The sequence below is a fragment of the Necator americanus genome, chromosome X (assembly GCF_031761385.1).
Source record: "Necator americanus strain Aroian chromosome X, whole genome shotgun sequence".
In the NCBI taxonomy this organism is placed as follows: domain Eukaryota; kingdom Metazoa; phylum Nematoda; class Chromadorea; order Rhabditida; family Ancylostomatidae; genus Necator; species Necator americanus.
This window is the reverse complement of record NC_087376.1, coordinates 16,140,610-16,157,196: the sequence shown is the minus strand read 5'-3', so window position 1 is coordinate 16,157,196 and position 16,587 is coordinate 16,140,610. Positions and strand designations below refer to the sequence as shown.

Genomic DNA, 16,587 nt, shown 5'->3' with positions numbered 1-16,587 from the left:
TGTGTGCAAGAAGTGGAAAATAGTGAAAAAGTGCTTTTAGAGCTCGTTATTAGTTGTCGGTATTAGTTGTTTCTTCCATTTTGCAAAAAACAAAAGAAAAATCCGGCGGGGATCGAACTCTTAACTGTTCTTTTCCATTGTCGATGAGTAAAATTGATAAATCCTATTAAATAGTAGGAAGTAGCGTAAAAATGGTTTTAAAGCGTTTTTTTTTGTCATTTTTAGCTGTTTTTCCCATTTTGCAAAAATAATAGTTCCTGCAGGAGTCGAACTCTTGACCGTTAGTAATCACTGTCAAAAGAAGAATTGTTGTCGAATACAGCTTCTTCATTTTTACAATTTATATTTGTACATATATACTGACTCACTTCTAATCCTTACAGTGGGTTATCAGCGGTGTCTATATTATATTATATATTTTTTATTTTACTTGCGTCATTTTATATTCATATCCATTATAGCATTATTTGTTAATATTTGCTATACTAAATTACTTGATTTATTTATAAAGTGTCCAGTTTGTTTCTTTAATTCTGTTTATCATAACTAATTTTTCTTTGTTGTTTGAGCGGCTATACTAGAAAGAAGTCGTTTTCCGGAGGGACTCGTATGGAGGGAGGGGTTGTTATCAGAAGGATTTTCTTCACAACTATACGTTTGACTCTGAACCTAACATAGTCTAAGGTAATAGTTTTAAATTACTCGAGGACTCAAAACTTTCATATTTCATCAAAACATTGCTGAAGGCAACCTCATGCTACTTTTGATTTTTTTCCCTCTTTCGTACGATCTTGATTATTGTGTAAAAGTGTCGCTTGTATTTACTTTGAACCATAATAAAAACGGCCAGTAAAATTGCAAATTTCTGAAAAACCCACTTTTCATCTTTTCTTCATAGCTTTTCTTTGATTGGCACCCAGCTAATCCCCAGAATAGAGTTCAAATTGAAGAAACTCAAACAGAACTCATGAAACGCATTATGAACTTCAGTATATAAGGCTAATTTCCTTCTGAATGTATTTTCCTGCGCCCCTAATGCATTGTCTTTCATAGACGTTTTTTGGTAAGGATGAAAATGGAGCTTTCGGGTAAATATATACAGCATTAAGTGGACATCAAATATTTTTGCTTAGAACAACTTATAAATTAATCTTTTCCAGATATTATGCAATCAAATTAAAAATAAAAATAGTCGAACTCTAATGAAGATAAAATGATGTATGCTGTTATTTAAAACGATCGCTACAGCTGCCAGATAGTACGAGATGTTAGGAGATAATACGCGATTTAAACTGTCCTGCCTTTGGAGTTGTATATGCTGCTCTAGCAATAACCGTTCCCTCTCTTCTTTGGGTCATTCAATAGTTCAATAGGTCAATTAATCAACTCAACCAATTTTTAGAATTTGACTCTAATAATACGTCACGTCAAACGAGCTGCTCAGCCTTTACTAATAAATCCAACATTGTAGTATGAACATTCGCCACGTTGAGAGTGTTGAGAAGTATTAAATTTTTCTTTTCCTTGTACATATCTCTAATATTTGAGAAAGATTAGTTCATTAGTTCATTGTTTTAAACATAAATATCCGACGTCGTCCACGTAATATTTCCCTCCAACGCTACAGCAGTGATTGTCAATAAGAGCAATAGACTTGGGAGAGTCGAGGTACGAAAATAGCCGGGCCGCGGAGTTTCACAGAAAACAAAGAACCTCGAGTCATTTTAAAACGATGTCGTGTTCTCCAGTCCTCTGCCAGTGGAAAGGCTGTCGGTGACGCAGCCCTTTCAATTTGGAAGGATCACTTCAAGATTTTGCTAAACCGGCAAGCGCCGTCGGCTTCTGAACTCGAGCATGTTTAAAGGCCCACATATGCGGTTAACGAGGAACCACCGATCGAGTCGGAGGTTATAGTCCGTATCCAAAAAATGAAGGATGGAAAATCTGGTGGAGACGACGGGGTTAGCGTAGAAGTGCTGAAATTTCTTCCTCTGTCTGGGATTCGTGAGATGGCAAAGATCATCCGTTCGATATTTATAGACGAAAGGATACCTGACTCGTGGAGACACGCTATTATAATTTCCCTCCACAAGAAGTCATCCGTCACGGATCCTAGAAATCATGGAGGAATCTAACGACTTATTAAGCATCGCGAAAAACAATGCGACAAACAAGCTGGCTTTCCTCCTGGGCGATCTACAATTGACCAGGTGTTCATCGTTAGGAGAGTGACCGAAATTTGGCAGCGGCACTCCAAGCCAATGGTGCCTCTTGACTGACTTTGCGTACGCCGACGATGCTGTTATATTCGCGGAAAGCACTACGAAACTTCAACATGTCGCCAACCTTGTATCGAAATTGGCTGCAGACTATGATCACGTCTACGCCCTTATAAATGCAAGCAGAAGTGGATCTCTTCGAGACTTCAAACAGGAATCAGGGTGGACGGACAACCGATAGAACTCGTCGATGAGTTCTGTTACCTGGGCTGTATGCTGAAGAATAACGGCAGCTACGAGAAAGATATTCAGCAAAGATGCGCTAAGGCCATTTCTGCGTTCAACTCCTCAACGAAATGCCTGTGGTCGATCATTATCACCCCTGTTACCTATCCGCAATTTGCCCTATCATGATGTAGGGATCGGAGATTTGAGAAGGACTGTCTACAGAGAGGCTTTAATGCACAGAAATGAAGCTGCTTAGTCGGCTGCTTGGCTATTTTTAGCCCAGGATGTGCCTTAACGAAAATATTCAAGAGAAATTGACGTATACCGGCGGATGACACGTGGAAGATATCAACATTTTGCACCGCAATCGAAAGTGGCGAGAACAAAAGTACAGAAATTGTCTTCACTTCTTTGGCCGTACATTAAAGAGATCTGCAGGTCGCCTTGTTTAACAAGTTCTGAGGAGTTTGTCGGGCTCGAGGCGGAGAAGGCCACCTACCCGAAAACTTTAGGACTGAGGTGGTGAGACATCTAATCAGCACCGAATAACTTTGAAAAGAAGAAAGAAGACCTGAAAAACATTAAAGAAATACAAACAAAATCATGAAGAAACTAATATAAGGCATAGGCGAAATCTTTATGAGTGATGGGCAAAAATCCATGGTACATCGGGGCATACAATCCACTAACTTGCAGTGTTTTTTCGTTTAAAAAAACAAAAAAGAGTTTTTAACTGGACAGATGTAATTGTGCAATCTGTTTTTGACGTAAAAAATCCCATTCCTTGAACACGAAAGCAAAAGCGAGGGGTCATTTTGAGCACTGCTTTCTTAAGCACATTCCCAGTCTTAGCTTTAGCAGTCCCATAGTCTCGATTAAATGTAAGCAAATGTATGAAGTGCTCAGTTCTATCTATTTGACGCTCCACGGCGATTGTCTGAAAATTCAAGACTCAGTAAAGGTAAACAACAAAACCTCCAACATCTGACTGAAGTAGCAATTATGTATAAAATAGCACAAAAAGTCTTGTCAATGCGCATTTCCTTTTTAAAAAAAAGAAGCTTACGAAACATTATTAATGATTATTAAACCTCGTTATATGATAACGATGTCGATATCATAATTTGCCGCATGCGATGTGAGCATGTATACGTGGGACCAAACTTCTCCGTTAAGATCTTTCTTCGGTGGCGTCAAAAAGCACTGGGGCTGGTTTAGAGGCGCCTAGATAGAGTGACAGCGCCGGAGCGTTTAAACATGGCACCTTCATCAGAAGAGGGTGAGGACGAGACAGAAAACAACGAAGTATTTACAACGGATTCCGAATAGTGCACCGGTGTCAGAAGCCGTAAGATCAGCCGGCGGAGTCATCTTGATGTACTCGATTACATGGCATTTAATAATGGTTAGTGTCACTCATCACTTAGTGCAATCCTCAGCTCCCGCTTCACAGTTCACCTTATGTGGAACTTTTTCTAAACTGGTTTTCTCAACTAATCATAGCTAAGGAGACAGGAACTCATGGCTTAGGTTAGCTGGCCAATTTGACATAGTTGGCGCTGATATTAGGTTTAGTCATGAATAACTTTCTAACATTTACATTTTTCTTACATTCATTGTGATGATCCGTTGTGATTGTGGTGTATTGAGCAATTCTGCTAACTCTCCTGTTCTTTGATGTGGATTCAGTTCCAATACTGGCTTCAAAATATGGTCATCAAAGTCTGAAGGGCGACACCACGGTGCACCACGCAAGACTTTAAAAGGGAAAACAAACTGACCAGTCTCACCAACCAGCTGGGCTGTGAACCACCACTTTCTTAAAGATTGTCGATCTTTAAGAAAGTGGTAGGTTAAAGATGCGAGGTAATCTTATAACTCACAGAGTGTTACGGACGGCAAGAAGTCATTGGTAAGCACTCTTTTTTTATTCATGGTTAGATTCCTGACGGAAATCCAAAATGCTTCCAATGCCTTCCTAGCAGATAATTCTTTCTCGTGCGCTAATATCGTACATTTTATTCCAAATTCATTTCCATCATGCTCCTCATTTTTGTAGCGAACAACGGTACCATCGAATTCCCGCGGGTTTTACCAGGCAAATGTTCCTTGATACGCAGGTTCAGCATCCTTCCAGTTTCTCCAATATAAATCACGTTGCACGTTAGGCATTCTATTTGGTAAATAACTCCGATTTTCGTGCAGTCACCAGTATTACCAAATAGACAAGCGACGCAACACTCTGACATGCATTACCTACTGTAATTGCGAACTTACTGTCCCTTGATGCTGTTGTTCGGCATGTTCGCGAACACAACATCATCTTGCAACTGTGCTCGCAAAAGAGTCCGGTGTATAGCAGAAGTTAAGGAGTCAGAGAAGAAGGGGATGCACAAAGAAACTCTACCTTCACGTGGGATCCTCACCGTCTTGTTTGTGGTTCGAGATTGAGTTTTAGATTTCGATCTCGTGTAACCATTTCAACTAGCTATTTTTATGGCTAGTTTAGTGATTCGTCCCGTTCTCTATACCCTGTGCACACTATTGTTGCTGTTTTGACCGTATTTCGGATAATTGCCTTTTCCATGCCAAAAGGATGGGCTGACGTTGCGTTTATCAGTATGTTTTTCGAGATTTCCTTGCGATACCGATACCATACTACACCTACAATGCCATTATGTAGTTCTACTTGAGCATTTAAATGAGGCAGCCAACCATCTTTTGGTTGTTGTTGAGTGAGTTTTATGTACTGTTATCGTTCATTCAAAATTGTAAAGCATTCTTCCATTTCGGATTGCATAGATACATTCCATATTTTCTTGACCATTTAAAAATATTGCACTGGAGGCATTCGTTGATCAGGATCATTATGCGTTGTTTGCTTAGATCAAAAGTTTCTATACTACGACCGTGTTTATCTAACATTTCAGATAACGGTTGCAACGTCTGTTCGCTTTGGACATTTGTGTATGAACACGTCACATCAAGTGACTCCATGGCACAATTTTGTTCGTATCTGGCATTTTTAAGGCGTTCAAGGAATTGTGGACTTGATGAATGACAGGACACTTTTGGTAGTACTTGACTCAAAATTCTATTTAGAAACCAAGAGATACGGTCTGTTGGCCCTCTTACACAACTTATTATTGGCCTTATTTTATAAGTCTCCGCTGACATTGAGCGTAGGTCGTTACTTGAAAGCTTATGCGTTTTAATCAGGCTGTAAAAAACGAGCCAGTTCGGTGTTTCTTTTTTTAACCTGCTAAGGAATCTTTCGTCAATCCCATCAGCCTTACCGACGCCCATCCAAACATGGTTCAAACGTTTATATTGTGCAGTGAACTCTTTTTCTGTGACTCGGCGATAAATACTATCTTCTATTAGATACCGTTCCGTTACTTCCCGATCTAGAGTTTACAGCATAACTTTAAACTCTCCTTTCTTGTCGCTCACCGAGATACGCAGTGTCCTATTAGATATCAGTTCTCGAAACCCTTGCCATTGATGTTTTGTTAAGTGTCTGTGCCGCTGATTTCGATGTTGGTTGAAGGTAGTTAACCGGTGATACAATTCTAATCTTTACATCGGATTCACGAACTGGCTCAGGTTCTTTATAAAAATTCTTTATAAAAAAAAGTACGGAAGAACGGGACAAGTGGAAGCAATTTCCTGCTTATAAACGTAGATTTTGGTGTGTTTTCATGTTTGGCCCTGATCCTGTGTTGGTCTCTAAGTCTTTGAAGGCCGTCTACAACTTTACGCAAGACCGCCCCATTGACATTCTGAGCTATCAAAAATGAGGGTCCTAGGCTAAAGACGTCCACAGCATTATCGGAAATAAGACGAAAGATGGGGAGTGGTATAATGTGTACCAACAGCTATTGCCACGCGGGTCTTTCCGTCTGAGAACCTTCTCTGCCACTCGGGGCCGAACACACCTCAAACTTGAACTTGGGCAATTAAACCTTTATATATATATATTTAACAATAAACACGAGGCGCGATAAAATACACGCATATACGCGGAATGGGCAACAATGGTGAGCATAAGATAAGTGAAATTAAAATGAGCAGAACTAAAACTAGATAAATGGGAGAGCTGCCACAGCGAATTACTCATATTGATCAATGAAATACATAAGAAAATCTTGAGATAAACTGATCATAGAGAGGTGACTCTCTATACTCCCCGGCATAGTTGATCTGGTGGCGAAGGATGATGGTCCAGCGATGTGAGAGTTGACCTTGGTGTTGTATCACGTGAACAATCTGCTCTCGTTGGCGCGTGTTCCGCACTGCTAGCAGTGGGCTCCCGACGCTGACGATGTGGTGGAGTCGTCAGTTTCTCTAAGATGCTCTCAATGCTCTATAGATGCTATACATGTGATGCTGGCCTACAAATGAATACAAATAAATGCAATGTATATGCAGTAGTCATAAGCTGCTCTGTTTTCACAATTCCATGCGCGGTCCACGCTTCCTTGCGGGTTTACGGCGACAAGCGAATGATGCGATATTGACTGATGTCCGTATTATGCGACTTGTCGTTACTCTCATGATTTCAAGAGAAGTCGTGGAATCAGTAGAAAGATCCGCAGTCCGTGACTCCAGAAGAAGATGTACCCGGCGATAATGCTGACAATGAGCGCTATGGCGATTATGATGGCAAATTTATACCAAGTTGCAAAAATGTCAAGGATATGCGCGAAGTCTGGCAGAACTATGTCGTTATACACATTATTTTCTCCCTCTATGAGTTTCTCAGCAGCGGAATACAAAGTTTTCGTCCAATGCAGTACGCCGGTGATCTCGAATTGATGCTTCTCAAATCCGCCGCAGAAAGATGGGCAACTGAATCGAACTTGTGCGTGGCTGACCGTGAATCTTAGCGACGACGTGACTCCCAGGGGCTCGCATGGAACCATGAACGCCGTATCGTCACAGACTATTGACGCCATTGTAGCTAGATCCCTAGATTTGCAGACGACTTTCGCGACTGCCCCTTGAGGGCATTGGTAGCATCCTCTGACTGTGGCGTCGTCAACGGGTGCAGATGGAATTTATAACTTCTTTAATCGTTAAATCGAATTGTTTCTTAATCGTAACCAGTAGTTCCGCCGTCGAGAGGCTTGGTATGTTTACCTTGACGGAAGTAATGTTCTATTCCACATGCGTTTCCTCGAATTTGATTCAGGGGCGGCGCATAGGAAGAAGGTTCTGCAGGTCAGAGTGAAACAAATTCGTGATATTCCTGTCGATGCATGCACAATTCACAGAATTTTCTGCTAGCTGGCATTTGCAATTTGCTTGCATATTACAATCGAGAGAGTCGGCGCCTTCTCTCGAAGTGCACTGAAGAGTTGGAGCGTCGTTGACGATCAACCGCGCCGTGTTTCTCCCATTTGTAATAAATGATGTATGTAGAGCTGGAGTTGGAGGTACGGCGATTGAGCTCAGCGTAAGCTTCACAGTTCCTCGTTCTTGTGGAACAGTTGGATGGTGGTCATCTTTAGCATCTGCGTCGTATCGATAGTACAAGTCTCATTGTTAGTAGCTGACTGGATGCATACGTTAGTTTTCAGCTGGAAGATGTCGACGATTTGACAGGATTCTGCCACCGAGACACACAAGAGGAGAACTACCAGAGAAAGCGGAGAATGAAGGAACATTTCTTTTCTCGCTCTTGTTCGAATCCTTTCTCGTCTCCGTTGAAAATGCAGCCAAAGTTGGAAGATTGATCGCGGTACTGCTCCAATGCAGAGAACAAGAATTTTGCAGAGAATCTGGCATGGTATGCCTAGCGTTATAGGTATGTAACAAAGAACGTAGATCAGTGTAATAGTAAGGCAGAGGCCGATCGCAATTACTATAATCGCTGCTCGAGGTGAACATTTTGGGTTCAGCACGTTAGCTGTACAGAACCAGTGCTGAACGTTCTCGCAGAACGGTACTTGAGGGCAAGTGGCTTCAACGACTGTCACTTGGTGACCATCGCAGATTTCCCATTGAATGAAGTAGTCCTGCAAGGTGATTTCTGGAGGTAGTTGTATCGTTTCCTTTTTCGGTGGTTTCTCTTTAACGATGCAGTATTCTCCTGCGCAAAGCTCATACTTCTGGGCGTTGAACGATGTGAGTTCAACTCCTTTTGAAGAGCGGCGTGCTCGAACGGAAGGCAATGGAGTCGGAACTGCTTCGACTGATGCATTGAAAAGCGCTAGTAATGCCAGAAGCAATGGTGTTGTAGGAAGCGTCTTTACTAATCGCATGTTCGCGGTACTGTGGTGGAGATTACTGTAGTCGGGCTTTTTCCGTGGACGTAAATTGTAGCGCGTCTCTTTTGTAAATTCGAGGGCGTCGTCCGGATTTACAAAAGAGACGCGCTAAAATTTACGCCCCCTTCGTGATTTGAGCACTTGTTTCCTCTTCGTTTTTTGCATTTTCGCAGTCGGCAGCTTCTTCGTTGTCGCCCAATTCAATCGGCACGAGAAGATTGACAGGTCGGCGAACGAGGCGTCCGTTCGCTAGTTGAATTCCTGCTTCACGTACCACTCCCGTTGGAGATTGCTTCAGTTTACGAATTATTCCAATTTTGCAGGAATTACGAGGCATTACTGGATCTGAGATGAGCACAACTTTATTTAAAGTCGGCATCGTTCGTGATCCTAGTTTGCTGCTTATCTCGAGTTTGTGAGTTCCTCGAAGACTGCTAAGATCATGTTGACTCCATATTTTCCAGAAGCGCTCCGTATACTCGTGACTTGATTTAAAACGCCTCTTCCGCTTGGCGACGGTTTCGAAATGCAATTTTCTCCTCAGGCGGAAGATAGTTTTCATCCTCACTTTCGGTGCTACATGTTTCAAAAGGGAATGTGATCACCATGTCACGCTGTATGTAGTCGATCGATCGCAAAATCGGAGTTTCATCCCAATGCTGTTGCTGATATGACAGCGGTCTTGTATTGAGACTGCCTTCAATCCCAATCAGCAAGGTTTCCATTCCTGACTTTGTTAGGAACCTTCCTTGAATGACTTTGTAAAGGGAATGTTTAACAGATTTGATCAAACGCTCATAGAAAGCTCCCTTCCACGGAGCGTACGGCGTGGTCTTCCACGTGATTCCCTTTGTAGCCATGGCGTTGGCAAAGGACTTGTCGTTGATGACCGGCAGTACAGCATCCTGGAGAATCTGCTCTTCTAGAAGAAAATAGGGCCCGTTGTCCGAAGTGATCGAGGTTGGGACACCTCTCCCAGCAAAGAACCGTCGTAGAGCGTTTAGCAGGTTAGCAGTAGTCATATCTGACACGAGTTCCAAGTGGAGAAGCCTTGTCACTGTACACGTCATGATAATACCATAGGCTTTGACGGTTTCATCGCGTTCTTTTACCGTGAGGGGACCAAAATAGTCGATACCAACGTGCTCGAATGGCCGTGCTCTTTGTACGCGTCGATCAGGGAGGTCCTCCATCTCCGGATACCTGAACAGAAGGTTGTTCATTTTCTGACACGGAACGCATCTCCTGATGACTTGTTGCACTAGCTGTCTAAGTTTGGGAATCTAGTAGTATTTCCTCACGCTTGCCATAGTATGCGCAGTACTGCAATGTATTGGACTGTGTGATTCCCTCACTATCGCTTTTGGCAACTATGAAGATAGGCTGTCGAGCTTGGTATGGCAGGATATAGTTGTCCATGCGACCTTGACAATGGAATATTCCAGAGTCGTCTTTCTGCAGTTTTAGTTGCTTAGGCGCTTTCTGACGATCCTCTGTTAAGTGAACTGCTTGGTGATCGCGCACAACTATTTGTAGAGCCATTTGCCTTTCTTTCGCAGTAATATAGGAATCTGTTGTCATGTGACAACGCGCTTTCTAGAACTCTGGACTGGAGTCGTGATTCTCCTTTTCCCATAAGTCGTTTGACGAATCTTAGGACGTATGCCACTGTGGTAATGACCGAATTCATTTCGTTGTGCCTCTTCCAGTCCAGTAGCTCCATAATGTGAGTTCTTCTCGCCGACGATACTAAGCGATACTAAGGAAGCGCGTAGCTGTCGTTCTCCACGTCATTTGGTATCTTGAAGAGACGGCATGTCTTTGGCCATTGCTCTGTTGGATCCAAAATAAACTTTGGTCCCTTCCACCACATATGGTCAATCATGTCGTCCTTATCGACTTCTCTTGTTGCTCTGTCTGCTGGATTCATTGCGGTACTCACATATCCAAAGTGAACAGTGACTGGAATGTCCTTCACAATCTTTCGTATCTCGGTTACACGATTCTTAACAAATACTCCTGCACTCTCTTCGACAGGGCGATGCGATGCGATCCATTTGAAAGTAATTTGTGAGTCAGACAGGATGACTATTTCTGAGATCCTTGTGCGGCATTGAATCGCCAAGGTAAAGATTGAGTGTGCAACTCGAGTAGCCATTGTAGTGGCGTTGAGCTCTAATTTTGGAATCGTCACGATGTCTTTGATGGGTGGAAGTTTGGATTTTTCAGCGAGTAAATTGCTTCCCAGAGTGGAAGCAAGGTAAGCACACGTTGCCATAGCTTGTCCGCTAGCGCCTGAGAACAGCACAAGCTTTGTTGGCGTGTCGATCTGAGCGACCTCTCGCGGCAACACACACTGAAAGCCATTGACTGCTTGGTTGATATCCTTCCATTGTTGCTGATGCTCCTCAGATATTTCTGTATCCCAGGCGTAGTCGAATTTCCACAGCGATTGGAGGAATCTTTTACCGGCCGGCGTGAGAGGTGTGAGCCATCTTTGAGGGTCGTATATTGCAGCAACTTGTTCTGAGGCTGACTTCTTTGTCACTTTCGCTTTGGGAAGGTAGTTGCACGAAAGCGCTAGTTCATCTTTTTCAGTGTTCCATAGTATTCCAAGGACTTTCGGATTATCATTCCCAGTTAGATCGGCGGACGTGATTCGTTTCTTCAACTGCTTATCATTCTATTGAAATTCGCGAAGGTTTATATTGAGCTCCTTGAAAACGACTTTCGAATCGTCGTAAAACCGCAACTCTTCGTCTGATGATCTTTTGGTTACGATGAGATTGTCCACATATGTGTTGTCTCCGATTTCCTTGGCAAGCTGGTCCTCGACATGCGTTCTTAGGTGATGCACTATGGTTCCGGCAAGCAGAAAGGGAGAGCAGTTCAATCCAAAGATCACTCTCGTAAACCGGAAGAACACTAGATTCTCCTGAGTGAGTGGTTGGTGGATGTCTCGTACCCACATGAACCTTGTTGCATTTCTGTCTTCGGGATGCAGCCGTACTTGCAGAAATGCTTTTTCGATGTCGCTGATAATGGCAACATCTACAAATCTAAACCGGAGCAAGATGTCCCACACCTACGGAAGAATGACTGGTCCTTGATAGAGAACGTCTTTCAGCGACGGGGAATTGCTTATGAATGCTGAAGCATCGAACACAACTCGTAGTTTGGTAGTTTCTTTGTGCGGCGTGACAACGGCTTGATGTGCTAGATAGTGCATAACTTCTCCTTCCTCGACTATTAAATCCTCAGCAACTTCTTCGATGATACCCAGCTCGAGTTGACTCTTGATCGTGTCGTCGTACTGCTGCAGTAGATTGGGATCCTTCCTAAGCTTAGAAAGACTTGCTTGCAGACGACGATATACAATCGGCTTATTGTCCGGAAGTCCGCTTGTTTCCTTCTTCCATGGAAGGCGCAGATAGTATCCATCTTCTTTCTTTTCGATAGTTTCTTCAAAAGCTTTCCAGACTTCTGCGCCTGTCTGCTTCAGTTCCTCCGTTATTGGACCCGAAAATTCCTTAACCCCGGACTTCTCGAATTCACAGAACTGTTCCAAAGTCTGCGCAAAATCATTATCTGTGTCCTCTAAGGCTATTGTTTGGGCCACTTCTACCGAACTTTCCGAGTTGACTAACTCTTCGCCGCTTCGTTGTTGTTTGAGATCTTGGTTTATCCTTGAGGAGTGCGAAAAGATCGGCGCAACCAAGAAAGATTTCTGGCTGGATCTTCTCGACAGTATGGTTGATGGAGAGATGAATATCGTTTTCGAACAGGAACTGCTTGTCCTCTTGACTCAGTCTGCTTCTTGTTAATGGTTTTGTAATGGTATCGATTTTCGTTACTGTGAACGTATGTGCATCCCACATGCGGAGAACCGTGATGCCGCAAGTCCTTTCGAAAGGCTTGTGAGCGCCGAAAGTTGCCGATGCTTAGACGACTGGAATCTACGTCTTTCAGCTGGAGGCGCTCAGCCAAACTGCTACTGATGAACGCACGGTCGGCTCCTGTATCGAGATTCACGTAGACTGGTTCTAACGCTTGTGTTGCCGGATTAAGTACTCTGGCTTGTCCCGCCAGAATGAGAACCTTCGTTGTGTTGCTGACGTGAAAAACTGCGTCTGAAGCTTCCATTTCCCCTTTGCTACCGTCATTCGAAGCGACCGTATTTATTTTCGAAGTCTTGACCTTGGGTAGTTGAAGCTTCGTTCCCTGCTTCTGTGGTACTTCTTGGAGTGGAGGCTTTTGACGGGCTTTCTGAGAGCTGAAGAGTTCTTTGCAGATGGACGTGTGGTGTCCGGCTTGTCTGCAGATTCTGCAAGTTCCTTTGGGGCATTTCGCAGCCCAGTGATCCTTTCCTCCACAATTGTGGCAGAGATTCTGCATTCTCATTATTTGTACTCGTCGCTCCCGAGAAGTGACTTCGTCTCAGTCCTTCGCTGGATGTCCGTTTTTATGGCAATAGAATCAAGGTGCTACACGTGGGACTACTTTTGTTTTGCCAAAATATTTCTTCTTTCCAGCATTTGTTTTCTCCATTTTTCCACTTCCTAGGCTATCTTCAACTTGGCGGCTGATCTTAAGCTCGGTCTTGATATGCTCCCTTGCTGCTGAGAGCAAAGCTGCCGTACTCCAATTTCCTTCGTTCTTCAACTGCGTTTTCTGCCGCAAAACTCTGAACGTCCACCGAAAACTTCGCAAGCAGTTCCTTTTGCAGGAAAACATTGTCGACGTGTTCCCCTTTGAGTGTCAGTTGCGAAGTTATAGAGTGAAGTTGCTCGCAAAGTGCTTCCTGCTCTTCTAGACTGTCGGTTCGGGCGCGTACTCCGTGGAGATTCTTCAAAAGTTGATCAATCAAAGCCTGTTTGTCGCCATATTTCTCCTTCAGATGCTCAATCACAAATTGGTAGGTGCTTCCCGAGACCTCGAAATGCTTCACAGATTCTTCTGCGTCTCCTTCGAGGGCGTCAAGAAGGTAAGTGAACTTAAAGAGCTTGTCAGTTTTTCTGGAATTCACGGTGTCGTCGAAAGATTTCCGGAACGTCTCCCATTCCCAGAGTTTTCCGCTGAATTTTGGAATTGGGATTGGTGCGAGTTTCATTTCCGGTACTTCACACCTGTTAAGCGAGCTTTGTTCCTGGTCGAATTCAAGCTCCTCTTGAAGTCGGATTAGCCTTGCCAGCGCTTTGTTGGCGTTGTCCAGAAGAGTTTGTGCGGCTGTAGTACTTGTTTTAATCCTTTCAATAATCTCTGGGAGTGACTGCGTCTTGTCGTCCAACCTGTCCACTGCTTCGCTGAACTTCTCCATTGCAGCCTCTAGCTTGTTTGCTTCAGTGCCAGTTGCCGTTTTGGCTGTGCGTATCCGTTTCCGAAGTGCCGAAATTTCAGCTGCCTCCATTGAAGAAAGGACGTACGCAATGATGGTTTCGGACTCTTCCTGTATGATTGCCGACAGACGGTTTCCTGAGCGCGTCAAAAGGCCTTACCTCTTTGCCAGGGTTGATGTCGTATTGAATACTGTACGTAGTTCACTAGAGCTTAGGAGAAGACTTGGACGTGGATGGCGTGTAAAAAAGACGTAGTAGAACTCACTCCCTTAGTTGTCGATCGGTCCTTGTCGAGTCGGCCGATGCACCATAAGCCGAAAGATGGGGAGTGGTATAATGTGTACCAACAGCTATTGCCACGCGGGTATTTCGTCTGAGAACCTTCTGTGCCACTCGGGGCCGACCACACCTCAAACTTGAACCTGGGCAATTGAACCTTTATATATATTTAACAGTAAACACGAGGCACGATAAAATACACGCATGTACGCGTAATGGACAACAATGGTGAGCATAAGATAAGTGAAATTAAAATGAGCAGAACTAAAACTAGATAAATGGGAGAGCTGCCACAGCGAAACACCCATATTGGCCAATGAAATAAATAAGAAAATCTTGAGATAAACTGATCATAGAGAGGTGACTTCCTATAGGAAACATGAGTATCACCAATTACTGTGGCTCTAACCGTTCGATCAATGTTTGTATTTTGACTAGAGGTTATTGGTAGTATGTGGTCTGTGGATGTATTGTTTTCACAAACAGGGTCGCGATGCATACTCAAAAGTTTATCGTACTTTGCGCGTAGAGTAGATTTGGCGTTGGACCGGATAATGTCACAAATCGCCCTCGACTCACCCCCAACTTCTTGTTAGAAATGAATCGTGGTATTACATCGGTCGCCTTACATGGTTGGAGGAAAATGTGTGACTGATGGATGGACACCACTTTTTGGCGAAGCGATGGTGCTTCGAGGGGAGCGAACGAGAGAGAAAGATCGTGGCGGTATGCCGTCCAACAATATCCAAGTCCGCTCTTCTAAAACTACGCAATGGCATTGCAGGCGTGAAATGGTATCGCAAGGAAAGCTCGAAAAACATACTGATAAACACAACGTCAGCCCATCCTTTTGGCATGAAAAAGGCAATTATCCGAAATACAGTCAAAACAGCAACAATAGTGTGCACAGGGGATAGAGAACGGGAGGAATCACTAAACTAGCCATAAACATAGCTAGTTGAAACGGTTACACTAGATGAAAATCTAAAACCCAGTCTCGAACTACAAACAAGACAGTGAGGATCCCACGTGAAGGTAGAGTTCCACTGTGCATCCCCTTCGTCTCTAACTCCTTAACTTCTGCTATACACCGGACTCTTTTGCGAGCACAGTTGCAAGATGATGTTGTGTTCGCGAACATCCCGAACAACAGCATCAAGGGACAGTAAGTTTGCAATTACAATAGGCAATGCATGTCAGAGTGTTGCGTCGCTTGTCTATTTGGTAATACGGGTGACTGCACGAAAATCGGAGTTATTTACCAAATAGAATGCCTAACGTGCAACGTGATTTATATTGGAGAAACTGGAAGGATGCTGAACCTGCGTATCAAGGAACATTTGCCTGGTAAAACCCGCGGGAATTCGATGATACCGTTGTTCGCTACAAAAATGAGGAGCATGATGGAAATGAATTTGGAATAAAATGTACGATATTAGCGCACGAGAAAGAATTATCTGCTAGGAAGGCATTGGAAGCATTTTGGATTTCCGTCAGGAATATAGCCATGAATAAAAAAAAGAGTGCTTACCAATGACTTCTTGCCGTTCATAACACTCTGTGAGTTATAAGATTACCTCACATGCAGTTCTTTAACGTTATCCAGACATCAGTAGTTGAGGATTCTCACAGTGTGTAGATCTCATTCGCTACGGCGACAATCTTTAAGAACGCGGTGGTTCACCAACCCAGCATATTCGGTGAGACTGGTCAGTTTGTTTTCCTTTTTAAAGTCTTGCGTGGTGTACTTAGAACAATATCGAGGCTTGGCGAGAGGAGAGTAGGAGTTCGATGGGATATGCATGCCATCAAAGACCTCGAACTATTTTCAGGTTTTTGATAAAGACGAGTTTGTCGAAGCGTAATGAAGTTTCACCTAAACCTCATTGGCATAACAAGAAAACATAAATAATCTTCCAAATGCCGAAGTTTCAAGAAGAGAGGACTTGGAGATTGTTTCTGAAATATTGCCATTGAAATATTTAATTTCTATTCTGTCCTATTTTTATTCTAAAATCTATTAAATATCTTTTAATATTGTTTTGAGAGCATAATACAACCACAAAAAAAACTCAGATGCATAGGTCTTATAAGAGAAGAACGATGAAAAAAAAAAACTGAAAAAATCAACATTTCGTTCGTACAATATGAAAGTGAAACGCCTCAGGTTCGGAACCCCGCTAAGTCAATTTTTCGCAGAAGAGTTAGAAACATTCCGAATATATGAGTGATAAACCTTTTTTTGACCTTTTT

At 43.2% G+C, this 16,587-nt stretch overlaps 7 protein-coding genes across 10 annotated transcripts; all 7 read right to left on the bottom strand.

Annotated features, from left to right (window-relative positions):
• Nucleotides 1-7,000: 7,000 nt before the first annotated feature.
• On the bottom strand, nt 7,001-7,405 carry RB195_023480 (uncharacterized protein; the record flags this gene model as incomplete). Its single annotated transcript, XM_064210932.1, has 1 exon — nt 7,001-7,405. The coding sequence occupies one exon, from the start codon at nt 7,403-7,405 to the stop codon at nt 7,001-7,003; it is 405 nt and encodes a 134-aa protein (XP_064066813.1).
• A 507-nt stretch (nt 7,406-7,912) lies between these two features.
• On the bottom strand, nt 7,913-8,713 carry RB195_023479 (uncharacterized protein; the record flags this gene model as incomplete). Its single annotated transcript, XM_064210931.1, has 1 exon — nt 7,913-8,713. One exon carries the CDS (start codon nt 8,711-8,713, stop codon nt 7,913-7,915), a length of 801 nt encoding a protein of 266 aa, XP_064066812.1.
• A 121-nt stretch (nt 8,714-8,834) lies between these two features.
• RB195_023478 (uncharacterized protein) lies at nt 8,835-9,098 on the bottom strand (the record flags this gene model as incomplete). Of its 2 annotated transcripts, none has more annotated exons than XM_064210930.1 (1): nt 8,835-9,098. In XM_064210930.1, one exon carries the CDS (start codon nt 9,096-9,098, stop codon nt 8,835-8,837), a length of 264 nt encoding a protein of 87 aa, XP_064066810.1. The 2 variants fall into 2 exon arrangements, with proteins under 2 accessions (XP_064066810.1, XP_064066811.1); XM_064210929.1 differs by having other exon boundaries at nt 8,835-9,056.
• Nucleotides 9,099-9,210: 112 nt separating this feature from the next.
• On the bottom strand, nt 9,211-9,942 carry RB195_023477 (uncharacterized protein; the record flags this gene model as incomplete). Of its 2 annotated transcripts, none has more annotated exons than XM_064210928.1 (1): nt 9,211-9,942. In XM_064210928.1, the coding sequence occupies one exon, from the start codon at nt 9,940-9,942 to the stop codon at nt 9,211-9,213; it is 732 nt and encodes a 243-aa protein (XP_064066808.1). The 2 variants fall into 2 exon arrangements, with proteins under 2 accessions (XP_064066808.1, XP_064066809.1); XM_064210927.1 differs by having other exon boundaries at nt 9,211-9,912.
• Nucleotides 9,943-9,988: 46 nt separating this feature from the next.
• On the bottom strand, nt 9,989-10,300 carry RB195_023476 (uncharacterized protein; the record flags this gene model as incomplete). The annotated part of the gene is made up of 1 exon (XM_064210926.1): nt 9,989-10,300. The coding sequence occupies one exon, from the start codon at nt 10,298-10,300 to the stop codon at nt 9,989-9,991; it is 312 nt and encodes a 103-aa protein (XP_064066807.1).
• A 178-nt stretch (nt 10,301-10,478) lies between these two features.
• Nucleotides 10,479-13,120, bottom strand: RB195_023475 (uncharacterized protein; the record flags this gene model as incomplete). Of its 2 annotated transcripts, none has more annotated exons than XM_064210924.1 (4): nt 10,479-11,402; nt 11,685-11,754; nt 11,809-12,518; nt 12,596-13,120. In XM_064210924.1, 4 exons carry the CDS (start codon nt 13,118-13,120, stop codon nt 10,479-10,481), a joined length of 2,229 nt encoding a protein of 742 aa, XP_064066805.1. The 2 variants fall into 2 exon arrangements, with proteins under 2 accessions (XP_064066805.1, XP_064066806.1); XM_064210925.1 differs by having other exon boundaries at nt 10,479-11,384; nt 11,445-11,754; nt 11,809-12,405; nt 12,525-13,114.
• Nucleotides 13,121-13,307: 187 nt separating this feature from the next.
• RB195_023474 (uncharacterized protein) lies at nt 13,308-14,126 on the bottom strand (the record flags this gene model as incomplete). The annotated part of the gene is made up of 1 exon (XM_064210923.1): nt 13,308-14,126. The coding sequence occupies one exon, from the start codon at nt 14,124-14,126 to the stop codon at nt 13,308-13,310; it is 819 nt and encodes a 272-aa protein (XP_064066804.1).
• Nucleotides 14,127-16,587: the final 2,461 nt, after the last annotated feature.